Source organism: Piliocolobus tephrosceles, chromosome 10, assembly GCF_002776525.5.
Source record: "Piliocolobus tephrosceles isolate RC106 chromosome 10, ASM277652v3, whole genome shotgun sequence".
In the NCBI taxonomy this organism is placed as follows: domain Eukaryota; kingdom Metazoa; phylum Chordata; class Mammalia; order Primates; family Cercopithecidae; genus Piliocolobus; species Piliocolobus tephrosceles.
In genome coordinates this window covers 27,713,082-27,739,059 of record NC_045443.1, presented here as the reverse complement: position 1 = coordinate 27,739,059, position 25,978 = coordinate 27,713,082, and the positions used below count along the sequence as shown (strand labels likewise).

General features: G+C 40.0%; 1 protein-coding gene across 1 annotated transcript in view; it reads right to left on the bottom strand.

The window, feature by feature from the left end:
* Positions 1-25,978, bottom strand: part of SMCO2 (single-pass membrane protein with coiled-coil domains 2) — a 79,272-nt gene that overhangs the window by 19,367 nt on the left and 33,927 nt on the right. The window contains 5 exon segments of the mRNA XM_031936336.1: positions 2,826-2,856; positions 2,859-2,971; positions 3,640-3,767; positions 6,027-6,126; positions 8,037-8,192. Coding sequence (XP_031792196.1) covers positions 2,826-2,856; positions 2,859-2,971; positions 3,640-3,767; positions 6,027-6,126; positions 8,037-8,182 — 518 coding nt within the window. The 5' untranslated portion in view covers positions 8,183-8,192.

The window sequence follows — 25,978 nt, the reverse complement described above, 5'->3', positions numbered from 1 at the left end:
GAGAAAAAAGTCAAACATTACCACTACAGAAAACCATCAAACTGCAATTATAAACAATAAGAGAGAAAGAAATAAGGATATACAAAACAACCAGAAAACAATTAACAAAATGACAGGAATAAGTCCTTACTTATCAATAATAACTTTGAATATAAATGGATTAAATTACCCATTTAAAAGATATAGAGTGGTTGAATGGACTTTTTAAATGACCCAACTATATGCTGCCTAAAAGAAACTCACTTCACTGTAAAGACACATTGAAGAAATTGAAAAAATATTTCATGCAAATAGAGATCAAAAGCAAGCAGGAGTATCTATACTTAGAATAGACTTTAAGTCAAAAACTATAAAAAGAGACAAAGGAGGGTATTATATAATGATAAAAGGATCAATTTAACAAGGATGGTGGTATAACAATTCTAAATATATATGCATCCAACACTGGAGTACCCAGATATATAAAGCAAATATTACTAGATCTAAAGGGAGAGACAGACTTCAATACAATAACAGTTGGGCACTTTAATGCCAGACTCACAGCATTGAACATAACATCTAGGCAAAAAATTAGCAAAGAAACATTGGATTTAAACTGCACTTTGGACTAAATGGATCTAACAGACATTTACAGAACATTTAATGTAACAGCTGCAGAATATACCTTCTTCTCATCAGCAAGTGGAACATTCTCTGGGATAGACCATATGTTAGGACACAATACAAGTCTGAACAAATTTTAAAACAGTGAAATCATATCAAGTATCTTCTCAGATTACACTGGAATAAAACTAGAAATCAATACCAAGAGGAACTTTGGAAAACATAGAAATGTATGGAAATTAAACAACACGCTCCTGAATGACCACTGGGTCAAGGAAGAAATTAGGGAATAAATTAAAATTGCTTGAGACAAATGAAAACAAACAACCTACCACAATTTATCAGAGACATCAAAAGCCAGACAAAGAGGGAAGTTTACAGCAATAAACACCTACATCAAACAAGTAGAAAGATTTCAAATAAACAATCCAACAGTGTACCTCAAGGAACTAGAAAAGCAGGAACCAACTAACCCATAAATAACAAATAACTGAGTAACCCCATTTTTAAAATGAGCAAAAGATAAACAGATACTTCATCCAAGAAGGTATACCTATGGCAAATAAGCACATGAAAAGATACTCAATATTACTAGTTATTAGCTAAATGCAAATTGCAAAGTATGGTGGTATGAGATACCACCATACACCTATAAATGGTTACAGTAAAAAAAGAAGCTGATAATATCAAGGGCTAGTGAGGATGTAGAGCAACTGGAACTCTCATACACTGTTGGGAGACATGCAAAATGGCACAGCCTTTTTGAAACCATTCAGTGGTTTCTTACAAATATAAATAATACACTTACGATACAACCCAGCATTCCCATTCCTGATTGTTTACCCAAGGAAAATAAAAATGTATGCTCTCACAAAAACCTATACATAAATGTTTATGGAATCTTTATTTTTAATTGCCCAAAATCTTACATGTTCTTCCATAGGTGAATGGATAAAATGTGGTATATTTATATAATGAAACACTATCTAGCAATAAAAAAAAAAAAAAAAAAAAAACTACCGATACATGCAATGGCATGGATAACACTCAAATGCATTATTCCAAGAGAAAGAAGGTACACTCAAAGACTACATACTGTATGATTCCATTTATGTGACATTTTGGAAAAGGCAAAATAATAGGAATAGAGAACAGATTAGTGGTTGCTAGCAGCTTGGCCTGGGGAGCGTGGTTAACTGTAGTGGAGCATGAGGGATTTGCAGTGATAAAAGTGTTCTATATCTTCACTGTGGTGACTGCACAACTGTATGCATTTTTCAAAACTTGCAGAACTGTATGCTAAAAATATGATTTTACATATGTAATTACACCTTAATTTCTAAAATGTAATTTATGGTGTTGAATCAATAAAACCACAGAATCCTTTCTAAAAAGAATATTATAAATGCTTTGGAAGGAAAAAAAAGACCCATTTTGGACAAGATGGTCAAAAGAAGGCCTCTGTAAACAGAGTTCAAATGAAAGATGAGGAAACAGTTAGGAGAAGAGTAGCCCTGCGGTAGGAAACAGTTTGGAATGTGGTAGGAAAGTTCAGAAGGCCAGAGGTATTTATTTCTAAGAATAGCTTCCATTCATTAATAGTTTGTTATACACCAAGCCTTGTGTTAAGTTCTTTACATACAGAATTTTACTGACTCCCCACAATAAATCAGTGAAGCGGCTGTTATTAGTTCCCTTTTACAGAAGAAGAAAGTTGAGGCTTTAAAAAGGTTGGTTAATTTATCTCAAAAATGTCAGTATCAGGAAACAAACTTGGGTTTCTTTGCCTCCAAAGCTCATTCTCTTTATACCAGTGTCTAGAAAAATAACAATTAATTTTATCCTTTTTGTTTAATCTTAAAATTTTTCACTTAAATTTAGAGACACGTTAGCAAATATACTTCACATTTTTTTCCATGACATGCTGGCTGACTTAGACAATACTGAATAACCCCTTAAGAATGACTGGAGACCTAAAGGCCTTCCTTTGATAACTACTAACACAGACTCAAAGAAACAATGTAGGACAGAGATCTTTGAGAGATGAGAGAACAAAGATTCAGATAACTTGGATTTAAGTTTTGAGATTTTGTGTCATTGGCTTCTAATCATAAGACTTCTTGTCCTAAAGACTTTATCATCTTAAGTCCAAAGTTTCTTAAGTTTTTAAAGCTACGAAACTTTCTGCTATTTTATGACCAACCCCAACACCCTACAATTACCTCTTCACTGTTTTCTGTTACATTTTTAAAAAATAATATTGTCAATTTTGTCCATTCTGTCTATGTAATCAACTCTAAGTTCTTTCACCTGGAGACTTATCTTTGCATTCCAGCAGTTTAGCTTGAGGAACATGCCCTTCAGGCACCTGCAGAAATGTTATGGTGATCAGTTTCAAAGCAGGAAATGGGAAACAACTCCCATAGCCTGAAATGCTCTTCCTTTGAATAGCAAGTTGATCTGTTTAGTATTCCTTGTCACCAAAATGGGCCAGGTGGGCACACAGCCCTCAAGAAAATAAGTTTGGGTATTTATTTGATATCCACTTTAGAAGATCTTTAAAGACTCGATAAAACAAAACATATTTTACATTTAATAAAAAAGATATATTTTTAATTTCACTGTGTGGAATGAATGTTAAATATTGATATTAAGATAGTGGTTATACCATGGTGGGGGAGGAGAGGTATACAACAGGGAAAAGACCCACAAGGGCTTAACAACATACTCTTAATGATAATTATGGTTTTCCTATCTAGAAAATTATCTGAGAAGGTTTAAATATATATTAATTTCAGGCCTCAGAGAAGAGTTTGCTCTTTCTTCTTTCCCATGCTCTGTCTATATCCCTAAAATGTCCTTACTCCACATTATTGCTAGATCATGTAGGTAGTTACCTACGCACAGGAGTGCTTTATGGTTCAAGACATGTATGGATTTTAAATCTTCCAGACTTTCCCTAAGTTCTCTGCTTAAATTCCATTTTCCCCTCCACACATTATTAAATGCTCTGTCTTGCAATGTGTCAAGACTTACAATTCAAGGATGTTCTTCTTTGAAATCTGCAGAGATGTAGATGCTTGAGGGTACTCATCCACATCTGTTTCTTGCTCATCCTGTTTACTCAGGTCCTGGTCATGCTTAGCCTCCAGCTCCAACATACCCTGGTAAAGATGATGATGGAAGCAAAGCAGAACAAAAGGTTACTACAAGATATGGTGGTTCTTCCAGCCCTACCTAATCCCCCTTCTCTGGGGTCAACCACATAGTCCTGTCTGAGACCGGAGCTTTCTGATGCATCTGTAAGCTAAGCAGTCATGTCCTTCTGCTCTGTCTACAGAGGAAGGCTGAGGCAGGGGCATGGAGAGAATCAGTGTATACATGGAGAGCTCTTTTCAGTCCTGATGAGTAATCGAATTCTTTCTGACCGTGGATTCCAAAACTCCACTCAAATTAGATGATTGTTCTGGTCTCTTAAAAAAATCAATGTCATAAAAAAGACAAAGTGGCAGGACTATTCCATATTAAGAGTTTAAGGAGATATGAAAACCAAACATATTGTATAGATCTTTTTGGGATGCTGGTTTAAAAATATGGCTGTAGGCCGGGCGCGGTGGCTCAAGCCTGTAATCCCAGCACTTTGGGAGGCCGAGACGGGCGGATCGCGAGGTTAGGAGATCGAGACCATCCTGGCTAACACGGTGAAACCCCGTCTCTACTAAAAAAATACAAAAAAGCTAGCCGGGCGATGTGGCGGGTGCCTGTAGTCCCAGTTACTTGGGAGGCTGATGCAGGAGAATGGCGTAAACCAGGGAGGCGGAGCTTGCAGTGAGCCGAGATCGCACCACTGCACTCCAGCCTGGGCGACAGAGTGAGACTCCGTCTCAAAAAAAAAAAAAAAAAAAAAAAAAAAAAATAAATATATATATATATATATGGCTGTAAAAGACATTTGTGGGACAATTAAAGAAATTAGAATATTGAGAGAATTGAGATTACTATATTAATGCTGATTTCCCCACATGTGATAACAGTATTTTGTAGGAGAAAGTTTTACTTTTAGAGATGCTTTCTGAAGTAAACAGGAATGAAGTATTGTGCTGTTTCTGACCTACTTTTAAATGGTTCAGAAAGTTTCATCTATTTATATATATAAAGATAAAGCCAATGTGAGAAATGTGAAAGATTTTTAAATACAGGTGTAGGAATATGGTTAATCATTGCATAATTCTCAGTTGACCTTAAGTTGTTTCATATCAAAGAGTTTGGGGGAAAAACCCTACTATATGAGTTTGATCAATAAAATTTACTTTTTTTGTTTCTGTATTCTTTGCCTTGTTCTCAAAAAGCATCCCAAGACATGTTCTGCTATTTCAAGTCTCTGCATGCAAAAACTGGCAATAATTTATCCTGAAACACTTCTTTAGTAACTATTTATGAAATGTTTCTTCTGTCCTTTGAAGAAGTTTGATCTGAATTTCCTGCGTTTCAGCAGAACTATTTTTAAACTGGAAGGAGAAAAGTTTGGAGGAGGGAGAACAGATCAGTCTCTTTTTGAAATGTCTGTGTAAACTACGGTCAAGTCAATAGAAATAACTAACATTCATGTAACTCTTTACAAATTAGTTTCATGTGCCTTATTTATTTTCATTCTCATGTGGCCATTTGTATTTAGTGACTTACCCAAGGTCATAGAGTATAGAGAATTAAGTGGTGACCCCAAACAAGGAATGCCCATGTCCTAATACAGAACTAGGACCCCATGCATATTATCTTATTTGGAAAAAGAGTCTTTGCAGATGTAACTAAGAATCTTGAGATAAGATCATCTCGGATTACTTGAATGGGTTCCTAAATCCAATGACAAACATCCTAATGAAAGACAGAAGAGGAGAAGACACAGACACAGAGAAGACCACGTGAGGATGAAGACAGGAGACCAGGAGTTACGTAGCTACAAGCCATTGAAGGCTTGGAGCCCCAGAAGCTTGAAGAAGAAGGATTCTCTCCTGGAGGCTGCATTAAGGGTGAATAGCTGAATTCTACTGGAAGATAATCTGTGAGCAGGAGGTATGGTCATATGGTGATTTGGTCATATGGTGATTTGGTCATATGGTGATTTGCTCAAAGGTGAGAAATGTCACAGTTATTTCATAAATTCCCAAAGACAAAAATAACATATAATTCACTTTTTTTTTTTTTGCATGGGAAGGCTAGTAAGTCCTTCATGTGGTAAGAGCAGCATCCAGTGGGAATAATGCCATCCCCTGCCTCCCTCCTGATTTCAAACTTTGAAGTTCTGCACCATTTAGAAGGAAACCCTCAGATATTTTCTTACCACTTTGAGATATGTGGTGTGAAGTTCTTCTCTTCAAACTACTGTGTCATTTAAGTGTCTCTCTTACCCATTTTTCAGTGTCTACCTTGTGAAGGAAGTCAGTTTGAGGGTTTTCGGAGGAAATGCCATCCTCATCATCTGATTGGTATAAGATGTGGTCCACTTTGATAATTTCCTTTAGCAGACTGCAAGCCACATAATCCAAACAGAGGCTGTTATTATGCCTTTGGGCCAGAGCTTGGGCCTACCCTACTCCTTTCTAAATGGAGAACACTGAGATCTTCCCCAGCCCCAGGGAGCACCTGCTATCCTCGTACTGAGTTCTATTCTGTGTGAATAACACCTTGCATAGTATATCTCACAAGCAGAAATAGAGGGGCTGGATAAATAATAATTGGCTGAATCCATAAATTAACAGTGAGATTCCGAATTCCAAACTAATTGCAGCTCCGTGCATATATATGTATAAATGAGTGTGCAAAATCAACAAATAAGTAAATTAGTATCCTGTTTTAAAAAGTGGAGTTTAAATACATTATATGGTTCAAATGGGCTGGGAGGAGTAGGTCTACAGCGCCCTCTTGATCTCCACCCCCCAGCTGTGCTCCCCATATTGTTTACTAGCTTCTTTCTTTTCAACAGATATTCTAGGCATAAATAAGCAGAGACCTTTATGTATGCATGTCTGCATGTATATATATTATACAGAATAGATACTTTAAAATATACATGGGAGGATATTTATATACTCCATTCTGTGCATACATCAAAGTACTTTGAATTTCTTATTTAATAACCTATTTTGGAGTCCATTTCATATTAGTACATACGGAGCTGCTTTGTTTTTAAAATGGCAAAATAGTATTCCATTGTGGGGCTGTATAATAATTTTCCGATCAGTTGTTTTATTAACCGATATGTAGAATGTTTCCAATCATTTGCTATCACAAACAATGCTGGAATGAATATCCTTACACATCTATATGTTGTTGTTGTGTATGTGTACAGCGTATCTATTGGAAAACCCGAAAAGTAAAACTTCTGGGTCAATAGATATGTATATTCTAAATTTTGATAGATTTTTCACAAAGTATGCTTTAAAGAGGTTGAATCAATTTTCACTCCGAGCAAAAATGTGCCTGTTTCTCACTCCTTGTCTAAATCCATGTGCTATTAAAGTTTTTGATCTTTGCCAATTTGGTATGTGTAAACTGGTATCTCATTTAGTGTTAGTCTCATTTTATGTGTGAGGTTGAGTATCTTTGCCTATATGTATAAAACTCATTTGTATTTCCTTTTCTAAAATAAGTGTGCTGACACTTTCGAATGGGTCACAATAAATGTGTGATATGTGTCTATAAAAGTAGTTCCAAGTCTATGGGATTTGAACCCTGAGGCTGGAGGTGTTCTCAGGGTTGAGGGGGTATTGAGTCACTTCACATCTATCCTGCTTAGAAAGGGATCCTGGAATCTATACAGATTTATATAGAATGAATAAATATTGCTTATATGAAAAAAAATTAAATGAAAAACTGCCCAAAGTTTACAAATGCATATGCTACTATCTTCAATAAATTATAAATGCATTTAAGAACATCTTTGATATCATAAAGCTTTCTTGCCACATGAGGGATTCTTGGAAAATCTTTTACCTTAAGAATGTTTTTCTAGTTAAAAAGGTTGTTAATCATAGCTAAATTAGTACGCATTTTTTAACATGTACTGGCAAATGTAAATATGTGTTTATACCACTGTTTGTACTCCCTCTATGCCAGAAAGTATTTTACATGGCTTAGATCTTTAGCAGGTGAAGATAATGAAGCCACAAAACAATCCATATGTTTTCCCAAATTGAGATTAGAGTCTAAAAAACTCTTTTTTTTAATGGGTATCTACCCAGTTTATGATTGTGGGCCCCTTTAGCTTCTCATAAGGCCTACTAGAGTAAATATTCATGAGATTAAAATTAGATAAATTATAGGGAAGACTGTCAACCTAGACTCTGAACCTGGAAATCCCATTATTTTCATACCACTGGCCCAAGGATGTCTGCAGCTGGGACCCTAGAAACTGCTTCTGCAAGCTCAGTTCTGACTTACTCCTCCATTCCTGCATTACACCTTTAGTCACATTGAGCTTTTGGAAAAAGCCGTTGTTTTTCTCAGTCAACTCTTGTTCCTGGCAGTCCATCTTCATCTGCAGAGACATCTCCTTATTTAGATTTGTGGGTGTGAGAGCCATTTCTTCGGCACTGTAAGGACAATAAGGACAAGAGGGATTTTATGGCAGAATAGGGAACCACATCCTCTTCACTGACACCAGGCTGACTTCTTCCTCAGGACATTTGGCTTTAATTCCTCCCCTCCCAAACTGGCTGTTCATTGTAAGGGACCCCAGGCAAGCTCTTAGATTTCTCAAGTATATATAAGAAAATCCTGCATGGCTGTCTCCAGGGACACACCTCTAGAGAGGTGTCTTGGCTGGTAAATGTGCGTTTTGAATGCTCAAAGGAGAATACTATAGAGGAATATATAATAACCAGCCTGGAAGAATGGGAACTTTCATTTTTATAATCTCTTTCTGATTATATAATAATATGCATATTGTAAAAAGTAAAAAGGGCAAAAGAAGAAAGTAAAATCGTTGGTACTTCAGAAATAACCAGAGATAACCCCAGAGACATCCAGACTTAACTACTGTTAACATTTTAGTACATTTTATTTCTGCTTCTAAATTTGGGGTTCATTTTATTCTTTTCCCATTGTTGACAACTAGGTTATTTCTAATTGCTTAGTAGTATAAATAATGCAATAATGATTATCTTCGTTTGGTAATTTTCAGTGCATGTCTAATTAGTTAAGATACTTTCTTAGAGGTGGAATTACTGGTTCAAAGGGATTTGACCCGATTTTTAATGATTTAGACAAATATTCCCAAATTTCTTTCCTAAAGGTTTAACTAATATACACCGGCATCCGCTGTGTGTAGGAACAGGAACCTTCATTCCAGTCTGATAGGTGAGTGTTCGCTGAAGAGCAGAGGAGTGAATTGTTGGAGTACTTAAGTAGTGTGAAAAATAACAGGGAAAGGAAACAGGAAAGAAGGTAGAGACGTGTGAGATAGGCTCTGGGAGGCTCATAGAAAAAGCTATAGGGAAAGGATAGCTGCAAAACGTAACTCCTAGTTATAGGCAGAAATCAGAAGGGTGTGTCCAGGCCAAACAAGAAGAAACCTTCTCTTCTGTATATTCAAGTGAGTGGTAACAGTAGATTGGCCTAGAACTAGAGGGTGGCCTGGCTCCCAGCACCCTGAGGGAAAAGAGGGGATGACAGACTCATGGGAAGAGAAGGCCTTTTTCTGTAAGGGTGATTTATGGCAGGGACTAGCAACAGGGAGGAAGAACCAGGGAGAAGGGATGCCCTGGGAATCACAGAGATGTTCAAACCGTTTGCACAAACAATGGCTTGGTTGATCTTTCTGTGGCAGAATTGAGCTTTGTTCTTGACCTGTGTGGTATAAAGGGGGCCCCTGTGAAAGAGAAGCATCAGGAAAGAACTAGAACCTTTGACGTGTGATGGCGCCATGCTTTTTAACTTTGAATGTGATAAAAAATAAACCTTTGATCTCGCTCAGAAAGGTCACTATGGCCTGCCAATTTCATCACAGCCCCTATCTGGACAGTTTTGTCTGTTTCCTGAGGGTGTTAAGCATTACAAAGGCAATTCCAAGCTCTGAAAAGTGAACAGACACCGAGATCTGCCTTAAACTTTACTGTTTTTCTGGTCCAAAAAATAGAACCATAAAAATAATAACATTTCCTTATTCTGATAACTCTCTATCATCTCAATGGCTCCCCCAAGAGTGATTTCAAAGAAAACATGGTCAATTCAGGCACCTACCCAAATTCTGCCTCCATACATTCTTTCGCATTTTACATAACAATTAGAATCCTAACAATGGCTTATGTCTGTGCAGCCCCTAACAGATTACGAAGTGCCTTTCTCATTCAGTTCCCACAACAACATTGAACAGAGGGTATTATTCCCATTTTATGTGTGTATTAATGGAGCCTATGGGAGATGATGTGATTTACTTACAATCAGATAGAAGAAGTAAAGCCAGGACTCAGAGCTTCCACGTCCTCACAGCTACTGATAAAAAGACTTTCCCCACCTCCCACCTCCAAAGATGATCTAGACCAGGGCTCTCCAATAGAACTTTCTGTGTTGATGAAAATGTCCTCTACACTGTTGGATACAGTAGCTACTAGCCACACGTTTCTATTGAGTACTTGAAATGTGGCCAATGCAACTGAGGAACTGAATTTAGAGCCACACGTGCCCAATGACTACCATATTGGACAACTCAGAATTTTCTAGAGCAACAATCATCAAACTATGGCCTGCAGGCCAAATCCAGCCTGCCACCTGTTTCTAGAAATGACATTTTATTGCAACACAGCCGCACTCATTCCTTTACAAATTGTCTATGACTGCTTTTGCACTGCAATGAGAGGACTGAATGGCTCAAGAGAAATCAGTTGGCATAGAAAGGCTAAATGTTTACTATCTTGCCCTTTACAGAAGAAGCATGCCAACCTCTGGTCTAGACTATCACCTTCTTCTATGGTGTTGGGTGTTTGCTACAATCCGTCAGTCGAATGCAGTAAATAAGAGCTTAAATTTTGGAGAGTCAACCTGAGTTCATAATTTAGCATCAACACTTCACAGCTGGGCCTTATCTTATTGTGTGGGGGCCTCACTTTTTCCTCTGTAGAATGGGGCTAACAATAGTAATGCTAATATTATTAGAGATGTGAGGAGTAAACTTGTGCTTAACATGGCATCAGGTAAATAGCAAACACTTGCCAATGTTATCGATTTATCTATTAAAATAAAAGTAGTGGACATAGGAGCATTATTAGTAAGGTTTCACTTCAAATAACACAGTAATAAAAATAATGCTTACACACATGCAGCACTTCAGTTCATAAGGCACTTTCACTAAGTTGTTTCCTCTGACCCTCACAATTACCCTGTGGTTAGGCAACCATGGCACATCTTGTCATCTCTATTTTATCAGAGGAAGAAACTGAAACACAGAGATGATCTAGGACTTGCCAAAGTTTTATTGCTAGAAAATGGTAGAATCAGCATGGAAAGCTGCAAATTCTGACTCTGTTTTGCAATCATCCTACTATTACACATCAAGTCTATGCCTAATATGTCTTAATGGGTTGGCTAACAGCCGTCTTACCTCACGAACAATCCATCTTTTGAAGCTAACGTTTGACTAGTTACATAGTGCAAGTCCTTAGTGCTCAAAGTGTGGTCTGCAGGCCAGCAGCCTCAGCGCTTCCCGGGAGCTTGCCAAACATGCAGCTACTAGGTCCTCCTACCCAGACTCATTGAACCAATGTCTGCCTTTTAGCAAGATTTCAGGTAATTCATACACATAGGAAAGTTGCGAGTTACTCATACTCTAGACCTTTTAAAATAGACTCCCTCTTCTCCCTACGCCCTATGTCTTCATTCCTGTATGTTTACCCCATTGGCTTTCTAGGATTGTTTGGTACAACTGGAGTGAATATCTCCTCCTTCCCCCATATCCTATAAAAACCTTTAAATTACACATTCAGAGAAGCATAAGTTTCAGTTACAAGGAACAATCAACTATTTTAAAAGATGGCTGATGAAATCGCTAACTTACATTGTGAGGGGATTTCTTCAGGCCTGACCACCCAGATCACCCTCTTCAGTTCCTGTTACCTGGACAATTTGGGATCTCAGAAATTTGTCAAAGCCATGGTACTAATAATCAGGGATCTGATGTCACTACAGGCTCCTGACAAGGTCATAATGAGATGGTACGCTGTGGAATAGTATATACCTGGAGATAGCTTTGCTCTTGCCAATTTGGTAATCCCAAACATCTATGAGTCCAATGGAATAGACTAGCAACCGTCAAGTTTTCTTGTTTCAGTGGTGCCAGAGCCTCCTTTCCTCAGCACCAAAGGCAGACAGGAAGCCATCTGAGTGGTAAACACCAAGGCAGGTACGTGTGCAGCTGGACTTTCTTTCCCTTTATGACATTTCACTTGGAATGTAGAGCCTGTAACCCCCTCTCACAAGATTCTAGGTGTGCAGTGCTCTCCTGACTGGCTTCTACCTTGCCCTTCTAGCCTGCCTCTCAGCCTCCTCACTTCTCTTGCTAACTCTGGAAACTAAGTCCTTCTTCCACCCCAGCCCTCTGTCCATCCATCTCCTGGCCTCTGATATGGTGTTCTGGGATGCTCTTCCAACCTCAGCTTCTTCCCCCACACCTGCTCCTTTCATCTCTCACCTGAACCGAACATCTGGCTTTCCCACAGAGGCTCAAAGACCGACAATGAAGGAAGGACATGTCTTCTTCTACTCATTTCTCACTCACTCACTCAGCAGTAATGAGCAAGCATTTGATCTTCTTTTTTTTTTGAGTCAGACTCTCGCTCTGTCTCCCAGGCTGGAGTGCAGAGTCACAATCTCAGCTCACTGCAACCTCCACTTCCAGGGTTCAAGTGATTCTCCTCCTCAGCCTCCTGAGTAGCTGGAATTACATGCATGCTTGGCTAATTTTTGTATTTTTAGTAGAGATGGGGTTCCACCATGTTGGCTGGGCTGGTCTCGAACTCCTGACCTCAAGGGATCCACCCATCTTGGCCTCCCAAAATGCTAGGATTACAGGCGTGAGCCACTACACTGAGCCCAAGCATTTGATCTTCTTGCAAACCAGGGATGCTCCTACTTTATACCTCTGTGACCTCATCTCCTTTGAAATCCATACTTCCTCTTATTATCACACTTTTACAACATACCTTCACCTTCCTCCAGGACTTCAGTGCCAGGTTCACATTTCCCTCTCTACCACATCGTCTCTCATTATTCTTAGTGAACTCGGCACCCATGGAAAGGGCCTAACAGTCTGACCTTACAATTCCTAAGCCCCTGCTCTTAAGACATTCCTCTTCACCTATCAAAAACATTTAGCACCATGGAGATAAAATACAGAACAGTTCTTAAAAACATCAACTTTAGAATCACATCAGTGTTTGAAACTTGGTTTTGCCATTTATTAGCTTTTTGGTTTGGGTCAAAATTTAATCTCTTTGTCTGAAAAATTGGTTTACTAAGATCTATCTAACTGGCTTGTTGAGAAGTTAAAGGCACCAGGTGAGGAAGGAGTTTCAGGTAGCATGGCTGACACACAGTAGGTGCTCAAAAAATTTTGTCAAAGGAATGGAATGAATGCATACATGGTAGGCATGATTTTTTTTATGGCAATATTTTAGGTCTCGTTATCACCCTGAGTATTTCTTCAGCCAAAAGCTCAAGTTCAGATGTGTCACCTTTCTTCTTATGGCATGTACTGCATGCCCTACCTAGTTAGGAACCAGACTCCATCAACAGCCCTCCCCCAGTGCCTGCTGGGCTAGGATCCAGCCTTCAGTCCCCTCCTTACACCATGACTATGCTCCTACCTTTGGTTGTTCTGGGCGACCTTACATTTCTTTAGGAAAAAATCACAAAATTCTTATGACTAGTTCCCTCACAAAATAATAACAATAATAGTAATAGCTACTACTTGCTGAGTGATTACAAATGTGCCAGGCAGTCTTCCAAGTGTTTTATATATATTACCTAATTTAATTCTTACCACCTTTGAAAAGGAAGGGATCTTGGACTTAAACCCAAATCCAGTTAGTCTGGCTCCAGGGGCCATGCCCTAAAGCACCACTGTATAGAACACACTTCACATGCTGGGTTCTCACAGTTACTCAGCCAAACTCTTCTCTCTCTTTCTTTCTTTTTTTTTTTTAAGACAGGGTCTCGTTCTGTTGCCCAGGTTGGAGTTCAGTGGCACAATCATGGCTCTTCGCAGGTTCAACCTCCTGGGCTCAAGTCATCCTCCCACCTCAGCCTCCCGAGTAGCTGGGACTACAGGCATGCACCACCACACCTGGCTAACTTTTATATCTTTTTGTTTTTTGTAGAGACAGGTTCTCACCATGTTGCCCAGGCTTGTCTCGAACTCCTAGGCTCAAGCAATCCTCCTGCCTTGGCCTCCCAAAGAGCCAGGATTATAGAGATGAGTCACCACGCCTGGCCTCTTCTGTGTCTCTGGTTGACTCCAAAATATATGGGTCCCAACAGCTGGTTTTTGTCTTCCTCAGCTCCTTCCCACTCTGCCAGCTCCCTCTGTGGGTGGTGACCTTGCCTCTGCCTTACTGCACTGATCAAGGCCAGCTGATGAGAATCTTCTCTCCACTGACAACTCCTGTGTGTAGCCTCTTTTCCATTCAAAATATTCCCGTGTTTTCCTTCATCATCTCTCACTCCCCTTCTATCTCAGAGAAAGCACATGTGCACTCTCTTTCCTAAGGCTCCCTTCATTCAGACCCTTGTTGTTTTTTGGGGATTCTATTCCATTAATTCTAAATGCTGTTTGCAATTTCAAAACCCCTTTTTGAGTGCCCGTGCTGGCATTCTGCTGGGAGCTCCCAATTTCTTTGAGGAAACAGATGTATAAGTATACTTCTGACATCCTCAGGCTCTGCCTCTGCACTGTTGCTTTGCTTCTGTATGCAAACCTGCTTCTGTTTTCTCTCTTTTAGGAAAAAATAATTTCTTCACTCTGTATTTGAGCTGCCATCTTCTCTCTCTCTTTCTTTTTAATAAAGATTTCTAAGAATTTCTCATGACACGTTACTCATTACGTATTCATATTTTAACTGCCTGTGGTATGGCTTGTTGACTGCAAGGGATTTTTGTTGTGTTTTGCTTATTTTCACAGTTTGAGAGCCTTCAGTCATCTAATTTCCCTGGTGGGGTGGGAACAGTGCATTTGTTTCTTACACTTATTTGACCCCAGAACCTTTTCTGTGCTCAAAGCAGTGTGTTTCATGGATTGTGCTTTGGGAAACCCTTTTTAAAGATTATGGAGAAGCCCGGCATGGTGGCTGACGCCTGTAATCCCAGCACTTTGAGAGGTTGAGGTGGGCGGATCATTTGAGGCCAGAAGTTCGAGATCAGCGTGGCCAACATGGTGAAACCCCTGTCTCTACTAAAAACCCACAAAAATTAGCTGGACGTGGTGGCAAGCACCTGTAATCCCAGCTACTCCGGAAGCTGAGGCAGGAGAATCGCTTGAACCCAGGAGGCAGAGGTTGCAGTGAGCCGAGATCGCCACTGCACTCCAGCCTGGGCAATGCAAGCGAGACTCCGTCTCAATAAATAAATAAATAAATAAAGATTATAGAGAACGTAAGTGAAGTTTCCAGCCTACAGGAAAAATCACAAACAGCAGCACCCACAATCACAGGGCATCCCCATAGTTGCATCTTGGATCTCATGACCTTGATCTTGACAGCTTTCCTGAACCACCTCTTCTCATCCAGTGTTGTAACCTCTTGGTGCTGCAGAAACAGACTTCCTCCCAGGCCGGCAGCTGGGTCTAACCCCAACACCTGCTCCACTCCAGTAGGAGGGATGGTGTAGTCCCAGCTTGTCCCACCTGCCAGCCACCAGGCCACCCCCTGCCCAGTGAATCCTGAGACACGACACTTAAGAAGGGTGTGGGATCCCAGAGAAAACCATAAGCCCAGAGATTTCAGGAAATAAACTTAGAGGGGAGTAAATATGTGTTGATTTATATTCTCACAGAAATCTAAACCTTTTAATGAGCACCTTTCCCTGGAGGGGTTTGTAATATTTTAATTTACTCTCAATTATTGTTGTGAAACTAGTAGTTAAGTAGGCTACTCTGGTTTGAATGTGTGTCTCTTTAAACTGTGCCAGGACAGACAGATATCTGCACGCTACTGAATGCCTCCAAGCTTCCCTTCCCTCATCAACAAAATAGGGAAACAATAGCTAGCTTGCAGCTTACTGTAGGCATGCAGTGGCTTAATTGTACAACTCCTGGAACACAGTAGGCATTAAAAAGAGAAGTGACAGTCTGGAGGAGTCAAATACATAAAACCTCAGGCGGCAAAGATTTTGACCTCCACGAGAAAGGGAATATTACTCATTTTACATCTGGGAAGTCCCTGGCTTCTAGCCCTTTAGTAAAATGATAAAATCACTGTTTTTAAGGAAATTGAGTTCAAAGAAAGAGAAAGAAAGGGAGTAAGGGGGAGGGAGAGAAACAGTGTCATTTCCTGTGATAGTAAAGAAAGTTCTTGGAAGCTGAAACTCTCCCGTTAGACTCTAAGCAAGAGTGATGTGGGAGCTGGAACTATAGAAACTGTTAGCACGTCAAATGAACGAGATTAGGGCAGGTAGTGCCTACAGGGCTTCATAGATATTTAGGAAAAAAACATCATTGTGAAGGCCCCTTATGTGGTGGTAATAGCAACTTCATCTCTATTATCAAATACTCATCAGTTGCAAATCTAAGGCTTTTGTGCTAAGTGAGGCAGGGAATGAAAGGATGTCCAAACAGTCTTTAACTTCAGTTTAGATAAAGATAAATAACAACAGCAGTTAGTACATGTTGATTGCAGGTAATGGCATCTGTAAGTGCTACAGGATTGTAGAGAAAGAATTATGGAAACAATGCCTACAGAAGGGTAGCATGGCTTTTCTAATACTTTCTAAGAGTTTCACGCAGTAAAAGGGACCTGAATCAAATATTGTTCTGATTAATGAAGAATAGGGAAGAAAGCTTTCCAGGGAATGGGAGCTTTCTGAAATGCCAAGGTAAGGGATTTAAATTTATATAGAAGTTGATGAAAAGAAAGTTTGTCTGACAAATTGTATTGTATAAAAGTAATTGTAATTCAATGAATGTTTTAACCAATTAAACAGAATAGAAGGCAATGGTGGAAGGCACATTTATATAAATAAATATTCATCATCATATCTATACAGCCAACTCTCCTTATCTGCGGGATCCAAAATATTTTTAAACATTATCCTAAGCGAACTAACACAGAAACAGAAAACCAAATACTGCATGCTCTTACTTGTAAGTGGGAGCTAAACATTGAGTACACATGAACACAAAGGAGGGAACAGACACTGGGGCCAACTTGAAGGTGGAGGTTGGAGGAGGGTGAGGATTGAAAAACTACCTATTGACTACTATGCTTATTACCTCAGTGATGAAATAATCTGTACACCAAACCCTGTGACATGCAATTTACCTGCATAACAAACCTGCACATGCACTCCTGAACCTAAAAGCTAAAAAAACCTTAAAAAATATAAAATAACAATACAACAATAAAATAATAAAAGTTTAAAAACAATATTTACATAGCGTTTACATTGTCTTAGGTATTAGACGTAATCTAGAACTGATTTAAACTATACATATGAGGATGTGCATAGGTTATATGCAAATATTACACCACTTTATATCAGGCACGTGAACATGGCGGGGTGGTTCCTGGATTTCAGAAAGGAGGAAAGAAAAGGGAAAAAGACAGGAAGGCAGAAAAGCCCACTGGCAGGAAGGAGTTAGCGAGGACTTCTGTGCCAGGACTGACTTGGTCTATCACGCCCTTGCACAGAAACTGTGTCTTCCTTTCTAAAACCTGGCTTGAAATTGATGTCAGGACATGGTTTCCGGGCTGTTGGGAAAGGAAGCAGTGGTTTCTGGGCACTGGTGTGGGTTTTCCAAGACAAGCCCCTGACTCTCATTTCTTTTCCTTTGCGTAACCAGAGCTAAGGCTTTTGTAGAATAGTTGAACCTTGAATAACATGGGTTTGAACTGCGAGAGTCCACTTATATGAGGGTTTTTGAAAATAAAAGTTACCCCGAGCGTGCCTGCCTCTCCTGTCTTCGCTTCCACGTCCTCTACCTCTTCTGCCTCTGCCACCCCTGAGACAGCAAGACCAACCTCCGGCTTCTCATCCTCCTCAGTTTACTCAACGTGACGATGACAAGGATGAAGATCTTCATGAATCACCTTTATGATTCACTTCCACTGAATGCATAGCAAATATGTTTTCTCTTCCTTATGATTTTCTTTATAATATTTTCTTTTCACTAGCTTACTTTATTGTAAAAATATGGTATATAATAAAAATACCATACAAAATCTGTATTAATTTATTGATTATGTAATTGATAAGTCTTCTGGTCTACAGTAGGCTATTAGTAGTTAAGTTTTGGGGAGTCAGATGTCATACATGGATTTTTGACTGTGTGTGGGGGGTTGGTGCCCCTAACCCTGGCATTGTGCAAGGGTCAACTCTATTTATTAAGTACCAATAACTGTCCTGAACACCTTACATGTATTAACTCATTTAATTCTCAAAATAGTCTCATGTGGTTGGTATCATTGTCTCCATTTTACAGATAAAGATGGTCTCACAGAAAAGTCACGCAGCTGGGAAGTGGTAATACATGCTACATATGATTTAGATCTAATTTTAAAAATAGTTAAAATTAATTTTAGATTTGTGATATTTAATTTAAAGGCAGATGCAAACTTGTGATAAGTTTATGCTACTTACTTGCCAATATGTATTCTCCCCTTTTGCTGTCAAAACCGACTCCTGAGGTTTTAGCCCAATACATGCCTGCACAGAATAAAAACCACATTTTCCTGCCTCTTTTTCATTTCCAGGTGACTAAATTCTGGACAATGTGAGTTAGGCTGAAGTGTCATGTGCGACTTAAACTGAGAGGCATGCCCTTTGTTCCCCCTCTCCTTCTCACTGGTGGGGATGTGAGGGTATGAGTGTGATGGCTTCAGCAGCTATTTTGGGCAATGAGGAAGCCCACACCCTAAATGATACCCCACTGGGACAGGAGAGCAGACAGCGGAAAGAATCACGGTCCCTGTCCAAATCATGAATAGTTATTTATTTAAACTTTTATTATTGGTTCTGGGGTACATGTGCAGATTTGTTATATAGGTAAATTGTGTGTCACAGAGGTTGTGTGTACAGGCTATTTTGTCACCCAGGTAATAAGCATAGTACCTGATAGGTAGTTTTTGATCCCCACCTTCTTCCCATACTGCACCCTGAAGTAGTTCCCAGTGTCTGTTGTTCCCCTGTTTGTATCCACATGCACTCAATGTTTAGCTCCCACTTGTAAGTGAGAACATGTGGTATTTGGTTGTCTGTTTCTGTGTTAGTTTGCATAGGATAATGGCCTCCAGCTCCAACTCTTTCAGCTCCATCCAAGTTGCTGCAAAGGAATGGTCTTGTTCTTTGTTATGGCTGTGTAGTAGTCTGTGGTACATATATATCACATATTCTTTATCCCGTCTACCATTCAAATCAGGATTTTTTTTTTTTTTTTTTTTGAGACAGAATCTCGCTCTGTCACCCAGGCTGGAGTGCAATGATGCAATCTCAGCTCACTGCGACCTCTTCCTCCCGGGTTTGAGAGATTCTCCTGCCTCAGCCTCCCAAGTAGCTGGGACTACAGGTGCACACCATCACGCCCAGCTAATTTTTGTATTTTTAGTAGAGACAGGGTTTCACCATGCTGGCCAGGCTGGTCTCGAACTCCTGACCTCAGGTGATCCGCCCACCTTGGTCTCCCAAAGTGCTGGGATTAGAGGCATGACCCACTGTGCCAGGCCAGGAATTTTTATATAGAAGAATAAAATCTTATCTTTAAGCCATGTTAGTTAGGCGTGTCTATCACTCACAAAAATCTAATGTAGATAATATTAAATTTAATTGTTCGTAGACATTATTTAAACTTTAAAAAAAACCTTTATTTCCCCTATTTATAAGTTGACTTATTTCATTTATAAGAATCGCGTAAGTGCTTAGAAAATTTTACTTATGCTTATAAGTCGCTTCAGGCATTTGAAATGTTTGAGAGGAAAATATACGAAATGTACAAATTTTATTTAAACTCTTACAGGAAGTTTAATTAACCAGTCGGTAAATGGGGTTAATTGTTTGAGGAATTTAATTTTTTTAATTTATTCATTAATTGAACACTCATTAATCAAAGAATGTGTGAAAGTAATGCTTCCTTTATTTTTAATAAAAATAAATGTATAGGCCGGGAGCGGTGGCTCAAGCCTGTAATCCCAGCACTTTGGGAGGCCGAGACGGGTGGATCACGAGGTCAGGAGATCGAGACCATCCTGGCTAACACAGTGAAACCCCGTCTCTACTAAAAAATACAAAAAACTAGCCAGGCGAGGTGGTGGGAGCCTGTAGGGAAAAATTGAAGGCCTTTCCTCTAAAGACTAGAACCACACAAGGATGTCCACTTTCACCACTATTATTCAGCATAATACTGGAAAGTCCTGCCCAGAGTAATTTGGCAAAAGAAAGAAACAAAGGGCATCCAAATTGGAAAGGAAGAAGTCAAATGAGCCTTGCTTGTACATGACAAATCTTACACCTAGAGAAACCTAAAGTCTCCACCACAAAACCGTTAGAACTGATCAATTCAATCAAGTCGCAGGACACAAAATCAACATACAAAAATCAATCATATTTATATATGCCACCAGTGAACAATTTGTAAAAGAAATCAAAACACCTAGGAATCAATCTAACCAAAGAAGTGAAAGATCTATACAAGTAAAACAATAAAATTCTGATGAAAGACATTGAACAGGACACAATAAAATGGAAAGATACTCCATGCTCATGGATTGAAAGAGTTAATATTGTTAAAACTACAATACTACCCAAATTAATTTACAGATTCATTGCAATCCCTATCAAAATACCAATGACATTCTTCACAGAAACAGAGAAAACAATCCTAAAATTTATATGGAACCACAAAAGACCTCAAATAGCCAAAGCAATCCTGAACAAAAAGAATAAAGCTGGAGACATCACACTACCTAACTTCAAAATTTACCACAAAGCTATAGTAACCAAAGCAGCATGATTTTATGCCAGTATGCCAGCATACTGGCATAAAAACAGACACACATAGACCAATGGAACAGAATAGAGAACCCAGATATAAATCCGTGCATTTACAACCAACTCGTCTTTGATAAAGGCATGAAGAACATACAGTGGGGAAAGGACAGTCTTTTCAGTAAATGGTGCTGTGAAAACTGGATAACTATATGCAGAAGAATGAAACTAGACCCTTATCTCTCAACATATACAAAAATCAAATCGAAATGGATTACCGACTTGAATCTAAGACCTGAAACTATGAAACTACTAGAGGAAAACATTGGGGAAATACTCAAGGGCCTTGGTCTGGGCAAAGATTTCTTGTGTAAGACCTCAAAAGTATAGGCCATCAAAGCGAAAACAGACAATTGGGATTACATCCAGCTAAAGAGCTCCTGCACAGGAAAGGAAACAACTAACAAAGTGAGTAGACAATCCACAAAATGGGAGAAAATATTCGCAAACTTCACTAATCATCAGAGAAATGCAAATAAAAAACACAGTGTGTGGCTGGGCGCGGTGGCTCAAGCCTGTAATCCCAGCACTTTGGGAGGCCGAGACGGGTGGATCACGAGGTCAGGAGTTCAAGACCATCCTGGCTAACACGGTGAAACCTCGTCTTTATTAAAAAATACAAAAAGCAAGCCGGGCGAGGTGGCGGGTGCCTGTAGTCCCAGCTACTCGGGAGGCTGAGGCAGGAGAATGGCGTAAACCTGGGAGGCGGAGCTTGCAGTGAGCTGAGATCCAGCCACTGCACTCCAGCCCGGGTGACAGAGCGAGACTCCGTCTCAAAAAAAAAAAAAAAAACACAGTGTGATCATATCTATCAGCTTAGTTAAAATGGCTTGTATCAAAAAGACAGCCAGTGTATCAAAAAGACAGATGCCTACACGGACATGGAGAAAGGGGAACCCTCATCCACTATTGGTGGGAGTATAAATTGGTACCATCACTATGAAGAACAGTGGAGGCTACTCAGCACACTAAAGATAGAACTACCATATCATCCAGCAATCCCACTCCTGAGTATATATGTGAAAGATAGGAAATCAATATATCAAAGAGATAGCTGCACACCCATGTTTATTGCAGCACTATTTGCAATAGCCAAAATATGAAATTAATCTAAGTGCCCATCAATGGATGAATGGGTAAAGAAAATGTGATATATATACACAGTGGAATATTATTAAGCTATTAAAAAAATGAAATCCTGCCCTTTGCAGCAACATGGATAGAAATGGAGGCCATTATGTTGCGTGAAATAAGCCAAGCACAGAGTGACAAATATCGTATGTTCTCAGTCATATATGGGAGCTAAAAAAAGTGATTCTTATGAAGACAGACAGTAGATTGGTGGTTACCAGAGGCAGGGAAGGGGAGGAGAATAAAGGGAAAACAAAGAATATCAACGTATTTATTACTACTGAACTGCATTTAAAAATGGTAAATATGGCAAATTATATATGTATATTGTACCTCAATAAAATTTTAAAAAATACAAGAACCCAGTTTAATTTGAATTTCAGATAAAACATAATTTTTTTTTAGAATAAGTATATTCCATGCACTGTTTGGCATATAATTATATTAAACATTTTACTGTTTACTTGAAATTCAAATTTAACTGGGTGTTCTATATTTTATCTGGAAACCCTATTAAGAGTTTTGAATTTCAATAATTCATATCACAACCTTAGTTTAGAATTCTAAAATGTGAAACAAAAGCCACAATTTCAAAACTGAAAACTTGCAGCATAAACTATATAAGCTCAATTTGTTACAGCCGCAACTCACTTAGACCCATGTGTCCCAAGATAAGGCCACAGACAAACCATTTTAACAGTTAACTCCACAGGGAGCCGTGTGTCCCAACAAGCCCACTTACCATTCCAGAAGTGTCTTAGCTCAGGCTGCCATCACCAAATACCATAGACTGGGTGACTTAAACAACAGAAATTTATTTTCTCACAGTTCTGGAGAATAGAAGTCCAAGATCAAGTGCTAGCATGGTCTGTTTCTGGTGAGGGCTCTCTTCCTGGCTTGTAGATGGTGGCCTTCTTTTTTTCTTTTTCTTTTCTTTTTTTTTTTAAAGACAGTCTTGCTCTGTCATCCAGGCTGGAGTGCAATGGCTTGATCTCAGCTCACTGTAAGCTCTGCCTCCCAGGTTCAAACAATTCTCCTGCCTCAGCCTCCCAAGTAGCTGGGATTATGGGCACCTACCACCACACCCAGCTACTTTTTGTATTTTTAGTAGAGATGGGGTTTCACCATATTGGCCAGGCAGGTCTTGAACTCCTGACCTAGTGATCCACCCACCTCGGCCTCCCAAAGTGCTAGGATTACAGGCATGAGCCACTGCACCTGGCCAATGGTGGCCTTCTTAATGTGTCCTCACATGGTGGGAGTTGGGAAGCAGGGATTGGGGACAGAGGAAGCAGGAGGGGAAGGGGAGAGGAGGATGGAGAAGGGAGAGAGAAAGCTCTCTGGTGCCTCTTCTTATAAGGGCACTAATCTCATTATGAGGGCCCCACCCTCATCACCTCATCTAACCCTAATTATCTCCCAAAGACCTGACCATCACATTGTGGGGTGGGTATTCAACATATGAATTTGGAGGGAAAAACAATTCAATCCATAACACAGAAACTTACCTAGTTTATAAATTGGATCAATACCTGACAAAATGTCACGGATCAATTTCCACTCTGAAAATACCCCATGACTAACCAGCATCCTAACCCCCCCCACTTTGAAACACTATGGGACTCTATCAAGATGATGTTGATCCTCGAGTTTAATAAGAGCTGATGTGGGTTCTGTGACATCATCATCTCTCTGCTTCTGATTGGTCAACTATCCTCTCTCTCTCCTCACTTTTCTCTCTCTAATCCAGTGGTTCTCAAACATGAGCTGTACCTGAGTCCCCTGGGGAACTTCTGAAACCTCAGGCTGCTGGGCCCACTCCTGGAGTTCCCGATTCAGTAAGTCTGGGATGGGGCCTGGGAATTTGCATTTCTAACAAGTTCCCTGATGCTGTTGCTGGTCCAGGGATCATGCTTTGAGAACCTCTGCCTTAGGGATCCTCTTGAACTGGCTGGGGTGGGGGTTAGGAGCAGTGGCTTTACATAGGCATTTTATGAAGTTCCCCACGTGATTCTGACATGGAGACAGCATTGAAAACACTGTTCTAATGCATATTCCACACTGTAGTCAGTGTGCTTACAGATCCGATAAAGGAACTCATCGGCTTAAAACAGTGAATGGCATCTCACTGCCCTCAGTGTCTACAGCCCCTTAACAAGACTTATGGGACCCTGTATGATGGATTTCCATTTACTTCACTCTCACCTCCAACCCCTTCTCGAACTACCTCACCTCCTCATGCCCCAGTCCAGGATTACTGGCGAAACCACAGTTCCCTGAAGATGATCGTGATCTTTTTCTCCCCAAGTCTTTGCCCATTCTGCATCTTTACTGGGGAAGCTCTCACCACCAACACACCTCTCTAGCTGGCTAACCCTTTCTTGCTCTTCAGAGCCTTACTACTAACAGCGTGATCCATGGACCAGCTGCAACAGCCTCTTCTGGGAGCTTGTTAGAAATGCAGAATTGGCCAGGTGCGGTGGCTCACACTTGTAATCCCAGCACCTTGGGAGGCCAAGGTGGGAGGATCACTCGAGTCCAGGAGCTTGAGACCAGCCTGGCAACACAGCAAAACCTTATCTCTACAAAAAATACAAAAACTTAGCCAGGCGTGGTGGTCCATGTCTGTAGTCACAACTACTCGGGAGGCTGAGTTGGGAGGAGGTCAAGGCTGTAGTGAGCGGTGATCACAGCCTGGGAGACAGAGCAAGACTCTATCTCAAAAAAATAAAAGCAGAACTTTGGGCCTCACTCCAGACCTCCTGAATCAGAACCCACATTTTAACAAGATCCTAGAATGATTCACATTTACAGTAAAATCTGAGAAACTGTTTTCAGGCTCCTGTAGATGTACTTTCTCTGGACTGATATGTCTGAGTCCCAGAAACTCAACTAGGTGCCTCTCCTATGTGCTGCCACCACAACGTTCCCTAGCACTTAACACATTGCTCCTGACCAGAGCCTAGTGGCCTACAAGCTCCGCAGGGACAGGAACTGTATCTTTACGCATGCTTGCATTCTCCACTCCAGCACAGTACCTGGCACATAGCAGATGCTCAAAAATAGTTATCAATTAAATACATGTTTTTAGAAACAAGTAGATAAAGTATTAGCTCTCTGGTTAGAGAATTTTGGACTTAAGTTCTTGATTTACCATTTACTAGCTGTAGGACCCTGAACAGGTCACCCTCCTCCCAGAAGTTGTTACTCATTGTTAAGTTGAGAATATTATCAAGTTGAGAAGTATATCAACCCTACAGGGTTGCTGTCAGGATTAGTGATGTAATAGATGTAAACCCAGAATGCTATGTCTGCCAAGTCAGAGTTGGCACAATAAAGAAGAATGCCCTCCGCCTTAGTTCTCCCAAGCGGCAAGTCTTTACTGAGTTGGGTAGAATACTACTTGTTGAAATAGAAAGGGTGGCCACACTTGAGCTTAATGCCATTTTTCTTTCTGTTTTCCCCCAACTGCATAAAAGTAAAACCAAATAAACAAACCTGAGAACTGAGCTGGAATCAATGCCTTTCTCGGCATCGTGTCAGGAGAACAAAACTTAAACTGGGGCCAGCAGACCCTTAAGCTCCTTAAGCCAGGCTCTGGGACCCTTGGGATTACATTTTTAAAATCCTCTCTCCAGTTCCAAACAAAAGTAAACAAGGGAACCTTTTATAGTGTGGTTCAAGGTGAGGCAGTAAACAAATGAGCTTTAAGCAGAATAATCAGCTTAATATGTACTAGCTGGAGGTTAACATTTGCATTGAGAAAGGTCTTATGGTCTTTTTGATAATTCATTTGGAGTTCACTCTAACATCCTCTACCCTCATTCTCCAACCACGTGATTCTCTCAACCCCTAAATCTCCCACTCCTACACGTAGTCTACCAGTTGGCCAAATAACGAGAGACGAATGGAATTGTCAAACCAGAATCAAAGGGATAAAAGACGAAGGGACTTTGAAAGAGGAGAAAGAGAAGGCAAGCAGAGGGAAACTGTCCATCCACTGCAG